General features: G+C 51.2%; 1 protein-coding gene across 12 annotated transcripts in view; it reads right to left on the reverse strand.

The window, feature by feature from the left end:
• The window catches only part of SUN1 (Sad1 and UNC84 domain containing 1), a 53,019-nt gene that overhangs the window by 2,127 nt on the left and 37,399 nt on the right, over nt 1-13,493 (reverse strand). For 9 of the 12 annotated variants that reach the window (XM_059898003.1, XM_059898006.1, XM_059898004.1 and 6 more), the window contains 8 exons: nt 12,674-12,760; nt 11,117-11,160; nt 9,527-9,662; nt 7,869-8,123; nt 7,050-7,134; nt 4,230-4,345; nt 2,034-2,201; nt 85-177 (listed from right to left, as the gene is read on the reverse strand). In XM_059898003.1, the coding sequence (XP_059753986.1) occupies nt 85-177; nt 2,034-2,201; nt 4,230-4,345; nt 7,050-7,134; nt 7,869-8,123; nt 9,527-9,662; nt 11,117-11,160; nt 12,674-12,760 (984 nt within the window). The remainder of the gene's footprint in view (nt 1-84; nt 178-2,033; nt 2,202-4,229; nt 4,346-7,049; nt 7,135-7,868; nt 8,124-9,526; nt 9,663-11,116; nt 11,161-12,673; nt 12,761-13,493) is intronic. The other 3 variants (XM_059897997.1, XM_059898000.1, XM_059897999.1) reach the window with 3 other exon arrangements.

Genomic DNA, 13,493 nt, shown 5'->3' on the forward strand with positions numbered 1-13,493 from the left:
TGAGTGTTGGCAAGTCCTGTGGACGCAGGCAGCAGTGAGGAGACCCGGGAACCTGAAGCCTGTGTGAAGCGCAAGGATCCTTACCGGGGCAGGGAACATCTGCAGTGACTCCCCTTCTTGGTCGTAGGTAAACTGTCCCAGGAGCTGCCCTTCTTCTTGATTCTCATTTTCTAATCCCTGAAACAAAACCATCTAGTCACCAAATAAAGGAAAAACGGTAGTGAGGTAACTGAGAGAGGGAAATTACTGTTCCATTAAAGTAAGGCCCTCTGTGTGCTGGGCATTTTATTAAGGGCTTCTCGCAGATCACAAAGCCCGTGAGGCAGGCATTATTCCTCCCGTTATACAGATCAGGAAAACTGAAGCTGGGAGAGGGCAAGCTAACAGGTAGCAGAACACACTCAACACCCGCGTGGCCCACTGTAGCCCTCCATGCTCCCAGGCGGAAACCCAGGGGCACGTGATGAGCCTGGGGAAAGGAGAGCAGGTCAGCAGAGTGTGGGGCCCCAAGGAGGTCACTCACACAGCCAAGAAGAGAGGACGGGCGCCGGGGGGCTGGGGGACAGGAGACAGTGTTTAACAGGGACAGAGTCTCAGTTTGGGAAGATGACAAGCATTCTGGAGATGACAGTGGTGATGGCTGTACAACAGTGTGAATGTACTTGATGTCCCTGAACTGCATGCACACTTAAAAACGGTTAAGATGGTGAGTTTTATGTTCTGTGTATTTTCCCACAATAAAAAAGTAACCAGTAGGAAGTACAGGTGACTAATTTGAATGTCTGTTTCATAAAGGGAAAGGACTTTCTAGGTACGAAAATGCCATGGAAGAAATTACAGGTAATGAGCAGGTGTAACTAAACACAAAATTAAGACCGACAGTGGGAAGTATATCTGTAACAGAATAACACGATTAATATTTTTATATTAAAAAGCTCAAATATTCATAAGGAAACTAAGATACCGAAAGATAAATGAATAGAAACAAAACCAGAATCTACAAAAAAGGAAACATGCATGTGAAATACATAGAAATGTAGATTAAAATAAGATCTATCAAATTAGCAGAGATTTAGAAAAAAGAGGACTCAATTAGAAAGGGAACTACAAGATAAGGAACGCTTCTCATACTAACAATGCGTATGGTGCAATGAATCAAAGGCCCCCTTCGAACCCCTGAAACATAATGCCACCTGAGTGTCTAGCCTGAAGGATCACCAAAAAGCGAAGAGGCTTATCCTGAAACGTGGGGAGTTGAAATAGTCAACAACGGTGAACTGGGGGTGTGGACAAGGGCACCCTGTGCTGCTCTTTAAAGAAGTGTGTGGAGATCACTTCACACCCTGTGGGTGAGCGGGGCAAGGGGTCCAGCGTGGGTGACGGGGGGTGGTGCTCTAATGTATTCAGACGTCAGATGCTGCTGCTGTCTGTACACCTGAAACTGGTACAGTAAAGTTCACTGCCATGGACAAGTACTTAATGGTCAATTTGTTTCTTTAAGGCAGGAAGTGAAATTTTATGAATGGTATTGGGTCAACTGCACTTCTTTTTCGGCACACGAGATCTTAGTTCCCCAACCAGGGATTGAACCCGTGCCCCCTGCAGTGGAAGCGCAGAGTCTTAACCACTGGATGGCCAGGGAAGTCCCTCAACTGCACTTTTTAGGGGAAAATACCAGTGTTAATGGTGACTTCTATAGGTGCTGGGATTCTGGATGGTCTTTTCCCAACGTCCTCATTCTGTTCTGTACATTCAGCCTCACGGTGTTGTCAGAACAGACTTTACGGCCGAGCAGATGAGAGGCCAGTCCTCCCACAGCTGGGTTGTTGTCGTCGCCCGGCACCCCATCCTCCCTCCCGGGGGAAGCCCTGGAACGTCTCCCTCCACGTTTATTGGCTACTCAGAGGTCAGCGGGCAGAGGGGAGAACAGCGACACCGGTACTATTCTCAAGTCCCCAGCCTTCGCAGGGCTCGTCTCCAGGAGGTTCCCAGACGGGCTGAGGAGGGGCCGCCCCGGGACCGGGCGCACTCACGTAGACCGCGAAGTCCTTGGGGGCGCTGGTGATGTTCCCCGTGGGCGACAGAGTCTTTGGTATGTGCTCTAGGGTGAAGGTGGTCGGGTGGATCTTCATCGACAGCCTCACCACGAGGTACCCCTGGGAGCCTTTGAACGCCCAGCAGTTCCCTGGATAGATGTCAGGCTGGGGAAAAGGCAAACACTAAAACTCAATAGCTGAACAAGCTCTTAACCACTCGAAAAACAGGAGCAGTAAGAGAAAAAAACTGGTTAATATTAGGGGCGGGGGGGAATATGGAATTTTTGCTGGTAAGAAATGGTCGTGAGCGAAATCAAAAGACGAAGTGAGGCAAGGCGTTTGTGACTTAATCCCAAAGGGCCACTGCGTGCAGCGTGAGGCGAGCGCTGAGTCAGCCAGAACCTTAAAGAGAAAGGGCAGCACACACATCTCAAAGACACACAACTCTAGGCGGTCCTCAGACAGGAAAAGATGCTCTGCCCTGCAGAACAACAAGAAATTACGAACTTAAATGACGTGGTGCCGCCGTGTCTCATCTCACAGATTGCCAGTAACCCTGAACCGAACAAAATCCGCTGTGCACGCCGTGAGGACGCGCACTCTTGCACACTGACCCCGTCGCTGGGGGAAGCAGCGCTGGGCAAGAGCGCGCATCGGCGTATGCGGCCGCCCTCTGACTGACTGCAGAGCCACCTCCGGCCGAGCGCGTGGGCACAGGCACAAGATGCAGAGGCGGCGCACACTCATCGTGAGGGCACTTTTAACAGCAACAGAGGAGCCACGAGCCCACGCCAGGGCTTGGTCAAGTCGGCAGAGCCGCGTGTCTTCAGAGGCCAGGACGACGGGGGCCCCCACTCCCCATTCATTCCGATGCCACGCGTGCGTCTCCTGCCCCTCCAAACACGCCGCTGCCCACCTGCGTGAGGGGCTCGGGCCCTTGGCACAGCCCTACCACCCGCAGCGGCTGCCGGGCTCCTCTGCGCCCTCTCAGACAGGCCTGGACCTGGGCCGCGGCGGAGGGGCCGGCCCTGGACCCTCCGCAGACTCTGGCTTCCAGCGAGCAGCCCCTCACCTACGACTCACAGTTCCTCAGTCCTGGCTCTCCCGTCCAGGGTGCCGTGCGGTTCTCCCGAGAGGATGTTCCCAGCAGGCCCGCCTCCACTTGCCCCTTCACATCCACCCAGCACCTAGGTACTGGCCGCTACCTAAGCTCCAGACCCAACCTGCAGCCCAGGGACAAGGCTGTGGGCCTGGGTGACCTGCTGTGGAACGTCGAGACTCCGGAGCCCTTCGAGCTCTAGGGCGGCCCTGCAGCTTGGGGCCAGGGGCGGCGGGGTCAGTCCAAGCAGCTCAGACGACAAAAGCCAAGCCGGGCAGCCCCCAAGGACAAGACGGCCACTAGGACGGGACTGGAGGACCCAAAACGTGAGGTTCACTGACCCTGACTTGATGCTCAACTCAACTCCCGACTCGGATCGGATTTGTGCTTTTTAAGTGAGAGACGGCTACTGTGTGGATGGTTCACACAGAGGGAGTTATTGGAACTTCCTTCCAAAACTGTCATTAACGTAAGGCAGCTCGTTAGCGCCGAGGTCCGGTGAACGTCTCTGAGCGCTGGAGCTCTGTCCCTCAGTCCTGTGTGGGCACAGCCCGGGGCGGTGAAGGCGCCCAGCGCCTCTGCAGACGGCACCAGAGGACAGGGCCCTACGGTCCCCTGAGCAGCCGTGGGTGCGACGTGCAGAGGGAGAGGGACTCCTCCTGACGCCACCTGCGCGTCTCCACCCGTTCCACCTCCTGAAACACCGAGGAAGCGCAACACACGACCTCCTCGTGGAAGGCCCTCCAGCTCTGACGGTGAGCGACACCCTAGAGAAATGGGTGAAGCCAGACACAGGACAGGATAGGCGGCCTCGCCTGCACCAATCAAACACAAGCAGAACCAACAGGTGGCATCGGAAGTCACCTTTGAGGTGAGAGGGGGCACTAGGGGACCTAGAGGCGCTGGGACTGTGCTCCTGGGTCCACAGACGTGTCCGCCTGATGCAGAGGCCGAGCTGGAGACCGAGGAGCTGCACGCTCCAGCTTACACGTCAGCAAGAAGCTAAACAAGCACACCCCTAAAACGGTCTCAGCCGGCATCATGACTGTGCCGGAGGCCTCGACACGCACACGATGATCCGGACACCCGCTCACCTGGATGGCCACGCGCGGGGACTGGGAGAAGTACCAGAGCGGGACGCCGAACAGGCTGATGAGTGCGGTCTTGGTCTCATACGTCTCAGAGCAGCGGGTACTCAAGATGCTCCCACCTACAGCAGAGTTGAAACGTGTCTCAGCATCTTATCCCACTGTTTCGGAAGCAATATCACTACCCACCTGTAGAGATTTATTTGAAATGTTCTAAAAATTCTCACGTTTCTAACTCATATAAAGAATCTTCTACTTGAAGATCAGCTCCATTCTTAATTTTACTTTTTCCAAATTCAGTGTCAACAGTTCACAACTGCTTTAGGACACACAGTCCCTACCGCCAACCAAAGGCTTAAAATACTGGGCTCCCCCCCCGCCACTCCAGGGACAGCGACTCTGAGTGAGCTTTTGCTCACGTTGTAGAACAAAGAGCAACGCATGCAACCAGGCACCAGCGTTACCTGTCAGGTTTTCCAGAGGACCTACGTAATAGGCCAAAGCGATCAAATATTATGACGATTACCAATTGCTGGGGTAATAGGAAGTTGCTAACAAGGACAGGGTTTCTATTTGGAAATAAACAGAAATGTCCTGGGGCTTCTTTGGTGGCACAGTGGTTAAGAATCCGCCTGCCAATGCAGGGGACACGGGGTCGAGCCCTGGTCCGGGAAGATCCCACATGTCGCGGAGCAACTAAGCCCGTGCGCCACAACTACTGAGCCTGCGCTCTAGAGCCCGTGAGCCACAGCTACTGAGCCGCATGCCACAACTACTGAAGCCTGCGCGCCTAGAGCCCGCGCTCCGCAACAAGAGAAGCCACCGCAATGAGAAGCCCGCACGCTGCAACAAAGAGTAGCCCCCGCTCGCCACAACTAGAGAAAGCCCGCGTGCAGCAACAAAGACCCAATGCAGCCAAAAATAAATAAATTAAATAAATTAAAAAAAAAAAGAAATGTCCTGGAATTAGATAGTGGTGACTGTTGTACAACATAATAAATATACTAAAAGCCATGAAACCGTACACTTGAAAATGGTGAAGTTTGTTATGTGAATTATACCTCAACAATAATAATAATAATAATAAATAATAATAAAATAATAATAAAAAGAGTGTTAAATAACAAAGTCCACTTTGCCAAAGCAGGTCAAAACAACTTGGTGTGGGAAGAAACATCAACTAAAATAAATTAAAAAGAAAAACAAAAAAGTGAGTAATAAAACTAAACAGTCCTGAGTAGTCTGTATTCTAAGAGCCAACAGTCCCTAACCTGGCTGCACATGACAACCCCTCAGAACGCCTGCAAACGCGGCCGCAGGCCCTTTTAGAGCTTCTCACCTGGTAACGGGCAAAGGGATTGGATGGGATGGAAGTTTAAACAAGGAAACAATGTGATTTTGACATAGCTGATCAGTAGGTCCAAACTTCTGAACCACTGAATTCTTTTTAAAATATCTTACTCTCATTCTAAAAAAGTGTCTTCTTAAATACGGTGACTCACTTTTTTCACTTAAAAAGAGCCAATATATGTTTTGTTCAGTAACAGAACATTCAGTTCAGCCTTGTCAGGATTATCAGAATTCTCAATTAATAACATACCAACCTGTGAGCACTCATTATGCCTCTAAGAAAAAATGACAACTACTGGTCCCACTGAACTGTTAAATCGTCATTTGATGTCTCTGAAAATGATTTCTTCAGAAATCACTGAATTTCAAAACACAAAACTAAAATCACTTAATATTCTAAATCAGTCATTCTAAACAAAATATACACAAAGAGCAGTCAGCAGCCTTACTGACTTGTGACGCTGGAAGAACTTGGCGGTATCCACCCGGAGCAGCAGCCTCCTGCCCCGTCTGTTCAGCCCCCGCGAGAGGGTGAGTGATGGGGACGGGCCACAGCTCCCGCGAGGCTGGCCTGAGCCCCACGCCTGATGCCCTGAACGGCTGGGGCAGGTAACCGACACTCACTGTGGGCTGACGTCCCCACCCCTCCCACAGGCCCTCACCCTTTATTACTGAAGTGTTATCAAGAACCTCCTTTCCTCCGAGAGACCGTATTAGTCAACCAGCCCTCATCTGCAATTCCTAAGTTTTAAAAATGTAGAAAACCAAGATTTTCTCTAACACGTATGGTGGCAAAATGCTCCCTGAACTGACATGACGTCATTCCCGTTTTCACAGCCGTGTTCCCATGTGTGATCCGGGTGTGCTGTCCTGGACGCCACTGAGGGATGGTGACAGAAGTCCACGGACACGATGCTTCACTAAACCAAGTCTGGTTTATCCAATACACCTGGTCCAGGGCCTGTGCCATGTCCACGCACCACTTCCAGACTCAATGGACCACTTCCCTGAGGAACCAGAATAGCACCCCCAAACTTCTCTCCATTCAGCTTGGCCTATGCTGCTCTAGGGTCAATTTCTTTTTACTGGACTTCTATACTTAAAAAGACCCACACACTTTACAACACACAAGATCATAAGTGAATAATCAATAATTCTGTGGTGGTAAACTCTCATATGGCCAGAAAAACCTAAAAGCCACTGAAATGCCCCCAAACTGAGATTTTGCTGGTGTGTGTCATCTCACAGGCTCACCCCCACAGCTGACGCGTGAGCTGCAAGCACAGCCACCAGAGCTCCTGGGGGACCTGGCTGTGCTCCGAGGCAGAACACTAGGGGCTCACCTAGAATAATGCTCTTTCTCAGATCTCTGAAAGTTCTAACAAGCTCCCTACTGTTGGGCGTGGGGCAGGTAACAGCCTCTTGAGTGGCCTCCCGCTGGTAGCAGCACTTTTGGGTCAGGGGTCTGGCACTTACCCCCGGACTCCAGGGCGAAGTCCACCATGCCAGTCTTGTCCTGGGAGTACAGCCTCAGGGCGCTGTTCACGATGGCACGCGCTTGCTGGGCAGTGGAGACACACATGGAGATGACCCCAGAAATGAAGGACAGGTTTTCAGTTAACTCTCTTTGGGGACAACAGGCACGGGGGCTGTCTCAGCACTCCCAAACCTCAGTCCTGCTCTCAACTGTGGGGACCCTCGGCTCAGACACAGGCAAGAAAGTCTCAGAGCCGGAACCCCCAGTGCCATAAAAAGTGGACAAAACAAGGACTAGCGTTAGAGATGGTAACTTGGGACTGTATTATGGGAAATTTTTGTGTAAACCCAGAAGGTATGTGGCCACCCAGGGAGACCAAGTCTTTGGGACAAAAAGATTAATAAAGTATAAAGTACTCCTAAGAAGTAGTTTGATAACAACAGCTGAAGCTTACCCTTCCTGGCACCCTGCATGGTGCTAAGCACTTTTTGTATCATAATCACATCCCTAGAACACCATTCGCAGAACAAAACATCAAAATCTGCTAGCTTGGGACTTCCCTGGTGGTCCAGTGGGGAAGACTCCACACTCCCAATGCAGGGGGCCCGGGTTTGATCCCTGGTCAGGGAACTAGATCCCACATGCCGCAACTAAAGATCCCGTGTGCTGCAACTAAGACCCAGTGCAGATAGACAGATAGATAGATAGATAGATAGATAGATAAAGAAATATTTTTTTAAAAAAATCTGCTAGCTTAATACCTAGATGATCAGTTTCACTACTATGTGAATTTTAAACAATTCTCATCGTCTACTTACCGCTTCTGTTATTCCAGAAACGCCCGCTCCATTCACAGCAGATACTACAGTTTCAGAAGTTGGCATCTGTTTGGTCACAGAAATGTGGTGGGTAATGTTCTTCAGTATCTGCAGCTCTAAATCTCGTAATAAAATCTGCAGGTTATCCTTGTTTACAAATTGAGCAGACAGCTTCTGGAGCAGCCACTCGAGAGAAGATTCGTGCTCATCTCCGGAGAACATGAGTCTGAGAGTTTCTCTGACTTGGGCGTCCACCTAGTAAAATCATTGGTGAATATAACATGAATCTACTGTTTTAGCTAAATCATTCCAACTCTTCACTCTGTCACCTTAGATACCCTGGAAAGATCACACAGCAGTTCAAAATCCATAATGGAAACTTGACACGGTTTTTTCCCTTCATACGAAACTTAAGAACCCTCCAAAGATGCTGAAATACATTCAGGGGAACAGGGATAGAGGAGAGCACAGCCTAGGTGCCTTGGGTGCCCACGGGACTGCAGGAGAGGGGCCCTGCCCCAGGTGAGGTGCAGATGACAGGGCCCCTCATCTTCAAACTCAGTCTGAGAAGGAAACAGTCATAAACACAACTGAAAATGTAACTTTACGCAGGCTGGAAGCGTCCAAGTGCATTATTTCTACACACACATCATTATGTGTATAAGCTCCCCTTCTTGCTCCACAGAGAGTGGAAGATGGGGCAGAAGCACCAGGAAAAGCACAGCATTGTGACAAAGCAGGCACATCGACCTCCTCACTTGCAGGCTCTGGAATGTTCCACCGTACAGGTCAGCTGCTGCCCTGACGCAGGCACTTGGGCCACCTCAGCGCTACTGTCACAACACTGCACACTCGTCCGTGGCCCCTGCGCTGGCGCTTTCACCTCTGCGCCCAGAGTCCCAAGAGCGTGGCTGCTTGTCTCGAAGACTGTGTGTCTCTGTGACCCGTGACCATCTCAAGATCTTCCCCCCAAAAGGCTGCAGGCATTCACAGTCCCCCAGCCATGAGGACACCTGTGTCCCGAGCCAGCCCCGGAGGAGACTGTCAGCACCTCGCCATCCCGAGGACTGAGGAGCAGTCATTCACGTGACCTGCAAACCCATTCAGGGAGACGGGTTGCCTGCCGGGCTGGGCTGCGTCTCTGCTGCGCTGCCCCATCGGCCTCAGCAGCTCCCTGCGCCGCAGACTGTCACCCTGGGCCTGCGAGACCTCCTCCCCACCAACCGTCCGCCTTTGACTTAGGATGACCTGTGCCACTCCAACGTCCGTGTTTTCATTTCCACGTAGCTATAAATGTCTAGATTTCTTCTTCTGCACATGGATACAGAGGCCTGAAGCAATGTCCGTGACGTGAGGATGTGATACGAAACTGCAGCGTGACTCTACTTTGGTGAGAAGATATACAAATGGCCCTGGCCCCAATAAAGGTGAGCCCTTGGCCATGCGTGTGTAAAGGAAGGAAAGACATCTCGTGTCACTGGAGAGGCAGGAATTCGAGGGGAGCTGAATTTTTAATTATTTTATTCAAAATGGTTAAAAACTTCAAATATAGTAAAATAAAATTTTTAAAGAAAGTTGAAATTAACTTAATAAAGATATCAACTCAAGTGTTTTTACTTTCTATGATAAAACAAAATGTAAAGACTGAGGAAACTTACTCTTTCATATGTCGCATCCACCTTCTCGCAGCTGGTTTTCAGATGCTGCCAACCGGACAAGTCTGCTTTCAGACGCCCCAGCTCCTGCTCCAGACGCTGGACCGCGGCAAGGAGGCGCGGCTCCTCGTCACTTCTGCTGGGGTGGGGGGTGACGACAGCACATTCAGGGGAAGCGCCCGTGTCCCCAGGCAGGTCGCTGTCAACACACCGCCCTGTCCCTCCGCAGCACAGAAGTCTCAAGCCAAGGCCCCAGAGACTGCTCCCACCTCAACATCCGCACGCGCACAGACACGCACGCCTGCCCAGGCGGGGGCCAAACCTGCCACGAGCAGCGGTTATGCTTCTCTGGGTGGTGGTGGGGACTCTCATATACTATTTAATATTTAAACCTGTACCTATCGCCTTAAAATTCTGAAAAAGACTTCAGAAGTGTGACAATGTTTACTGATAATCACTATAAAATTAAATATGAATTTTTCATGCTACTGGAAAACTAAAAACATATGGCTTCAGGGTTTTAACAATTCTATTTTAATGTAGGTACTGTACATTATGAAATATTACGGTATTATATTTATAGTTGTTTATAGGTAGTTATGGTTGTTGAGATACCAACAGTTCGTATCTCAGAAGAGTGCACTCTGGGGTAAACACTGCAGGATCCATATGACTTCAGTCAAAAGGTGTTCTGATATGTAAAGGCTCTAAAGGAACGTTAGAAGTGCGCTAACACTCATCCCCATCCTGAGAGGAGGGTGGGTGAGGTCTCAAATCACACGATAGGATCCACAGAAACACACAGGAGCTAGAGCGGGAAGACGAGAGGTAAAGCTCATCATCTGCTCTCTCCCGAGCTGAGCGCTGAGCCGGTGAGTGGAGTGACTGGAGTAACAAAAGGGTAACAGTGTCCTATTCAGACACTGGGGTGGAGAGAACCCAGGTGACAAAACCAACGGTGTGAAAACAGTGAGCGGCTCTGAGACAGGAAGAAGCTCCATGCTGCCAGGCGACTTCAGGGAAGCTGACAAATGTGCGGGAGAAAAGCAACCAGGGTACGAGGGACCAAACGCCACCCCCCTGAAACTGCTGAGGGACCAGGGCTGTTTAGCAACAAAGAAAGGGCTCAGAGGAGGCCCAGCCTTGGTGAGAGCCTCGCAGCTCAGAAGGCGGGTGTCTGGCCCCCTCGAGGGGCTGCCGAGCGGGGGACCAGGGTTGAACTGTGGTGCCCGCAGAGCCAGCAGAGGTCCAGGCAGGGAGCCCACTCCACGCTGTGCCATGAGCTCACGGCCCGTTCCTCGCACCCTGAGGACCCTCCCGGCACATCCGGGCAGGGAGCCTCCCCAGAGCAAAGGCGGGGGGCCCCCGCTGTCCTTGGTGCTGCACGGAGGTGGATGGTAACAAGCTCCCCGGCCCCCCTCCATCCTCAGGCGCCCTGAAGGGCCTCCCAGAAAGACACCAGCTGGGACTGTTACCACCAACACAGCCCAGTCGTCCCAGGTGCAAACCGTGCCCCTGCTAAGGACGGCACAGCCCGACGTGACGCAGAGGAGCACAGAAGACGGCAGACGAATTTACTTGAAGTTATCCTACCTAACTGTTCTTAGCGCAGTCTGTTCTAATTCCTTCTGGATGGCCTAAAATGTATGAGAAACAATCCGTTTAAATACACAAGTTACATACCAACTTTCCATAAAATCATATACTTGACTATATACATATAAACAGAAATAGAAATACACATATTTATCTAGGATTTTTCCCCCCTTAATTTAAAGCCCAGACCTGCCTGTTGGCAGGCAGGTGAGGGATGTTTACTTTTCAAAGCAAACTTTTAAAAGACGACACACAATGTATACTTAGAGAGGTGCACAGGTCATACAAAAAAGCAGCTTGATGGATTTTCAAAATAAGCAACTCCTGTAACCAGGACACAGGCCAGGAAGCCAAATGTCGCCGGCGCTGCCACCACCTCTGGTAAGTGCTTTCAACGTGGCAGGACAAGGAGGAGGACGGCAGATTTACACACGAAGGCATGACTTATTAACACGGCCTGTTCACAGGCGCGGGCGCCCACCGCCCCACGCGAGCCGAGGCCCAGCGGCCATGTAGGCCGTAACTCGACAGAGGCCTACGGGCGACACGGCACAGGCCCAACGCCAGCTTCCTCACGGAGGCGCGCTTCTTCCTCAGGCACCCTGGAAACATCTAATCAACGAACGGACTGAACTGCCCACCTCTGACACGGTCAGCAATGCAGCGGCCAGTCCTGAGCTCCCGAGGGCGGTGCGTCTCCCCTGAGGCCCATCAGGGGATCCAGGCCACCCACTCGGCGCCCCCAGTCCTCACCCATGTCCATGCAGATGCCCGTCTCCTCCCTCCGCCTGCCTGACACCTGACAAGACTAGACTTTCTGACCAGAAAATCCCTCTGTCAGAAGGTTCAGGGTGAACCTTCACTCCCTTGTCCACAGACACTGTCACCCTGTGGAGGCTGGGTGACAGTGAGGAGAACCACCCCCACCTGGGAGCCAGTGAGCTGGACACACTTACGAAACATAAAAGAAAAACAACGGGGACTTCCCTGGTGGCACAGTGGTTGAGAATCCGCCTGCCAATACAGGGCACATGGGTTCGAGCCCTGGTCCGGGAAGATCCCACATGCCGCGGAGCAGCTAAGCCCGTGCGCCACAACTACTGAGCCTGCGCTCTAGATCCCATGAGCCACAACTACTGAAGTCCGCGTGCCACAACTACTGAAGCCCCTGCACTTAGAGCCCATGAGTCACAACTACTGAGCCTGAGCCACAACTACTGAGCCCGCACGCCTAGAGCCCGTGCTCTACGGCAAGAGAAGCCACCGCAGTGAGAAGCCCGCGCACCACAACGAAGAGTAGCCCCTGCTCACCGCAGCTACAGAAAGCCCACGCGCAGCAACGAAGACCCAACGCAGCCAAAAATAAAAATAAATAAATAGAAAAATTTTTTTAATCTAAAAAAAATATTTCCCTTTCGTTTTATAAAGGATGGCAGCAAACACCCTAAAGGAAGCACTGTGAAGGCTGGGGACCGAGCACAGTAACTGCAGCTGACGCTTATCAAGGAAATCACGGTGCTGGGGCTGCGAGTGAAAGGTCAAGAGCGTGAATACCTCAGATCTTTCTGTCAGTTTTCCAAGAATATCTTCCAGACCGGAGATGCGCAATTCATATTCTTGGTGGAGAGTCACATAGTTGGTCTTGAAAAGGAAAATGAATGAACAAATGGTAGAGAAAGTTAAGCAACAAATAAGCCCAAACCTGGCCAGTCAGGCCGTGCTGTTTCTACACAGCACAACAACAGCCAGAGACTGTGTGGTCACAGCTAGACACAGCATCCCATGGGGGTGACCTCAGTGACGTCCTCATCTCCGCCTCTGAAACCTGCCCTAAGATAAAAGGCACAAACAGCTTTTCTAGTCACAGGAGAATATTCGTTAAGAAGACTGGTAATTACCAAAAACACCTGCATGGACAGCAGAGCAATTACCATTCATTCAACACACACTCCCTAGGCACCCGCTGTACCCAGAGACTTACACCACAACCACCAAGGGCCCACTCACTCCCTCTTGATCTTTCATATTCGTATAAAATGTGTGACATCTCAACGGTCATCAGAACCGGTGCGAGAGCCCTCAGAACAGTGCTGATCAGGGGATGAAAGCTCCGATCGGGCGGCCAAGCAGGCAAGCTCCTCCCCGGCTCAGGGACAGAAGTGATCAGCACAGCAGCCAGAGAGAGAAAAATGTTTTCTCAACATAAGTAGCTTTGAAAACAGTCTTCGTCCAGCATATTCCCACCCATTTCTTCAGCAATTCTTAGAAGGTAAATCTGTAGTAAGGTTATCAGATACACTCCCTGGGAAGGTCGAGAAAAATCTCTGCCAGTTATATAATCAAAGGACATCCATACAGGAGACACCACCACCGG

This window comes from Balaenoptera ricei, chromosome 15 (assembly GCF_028023285.1).
Source record: "Balaenoptera ricei isolate mBalRic1 chromosome 15, mBalRic1.hap2, whole genome shotgun sequence".
Classification (NCBI taxonomy): domain Eukaryota; kingdom Metazoa; phylum Chordata; class Mammalia; order Artiodactyla; family Balaenopteridae; genus Balaenoptera; species Balaenoptera ricei.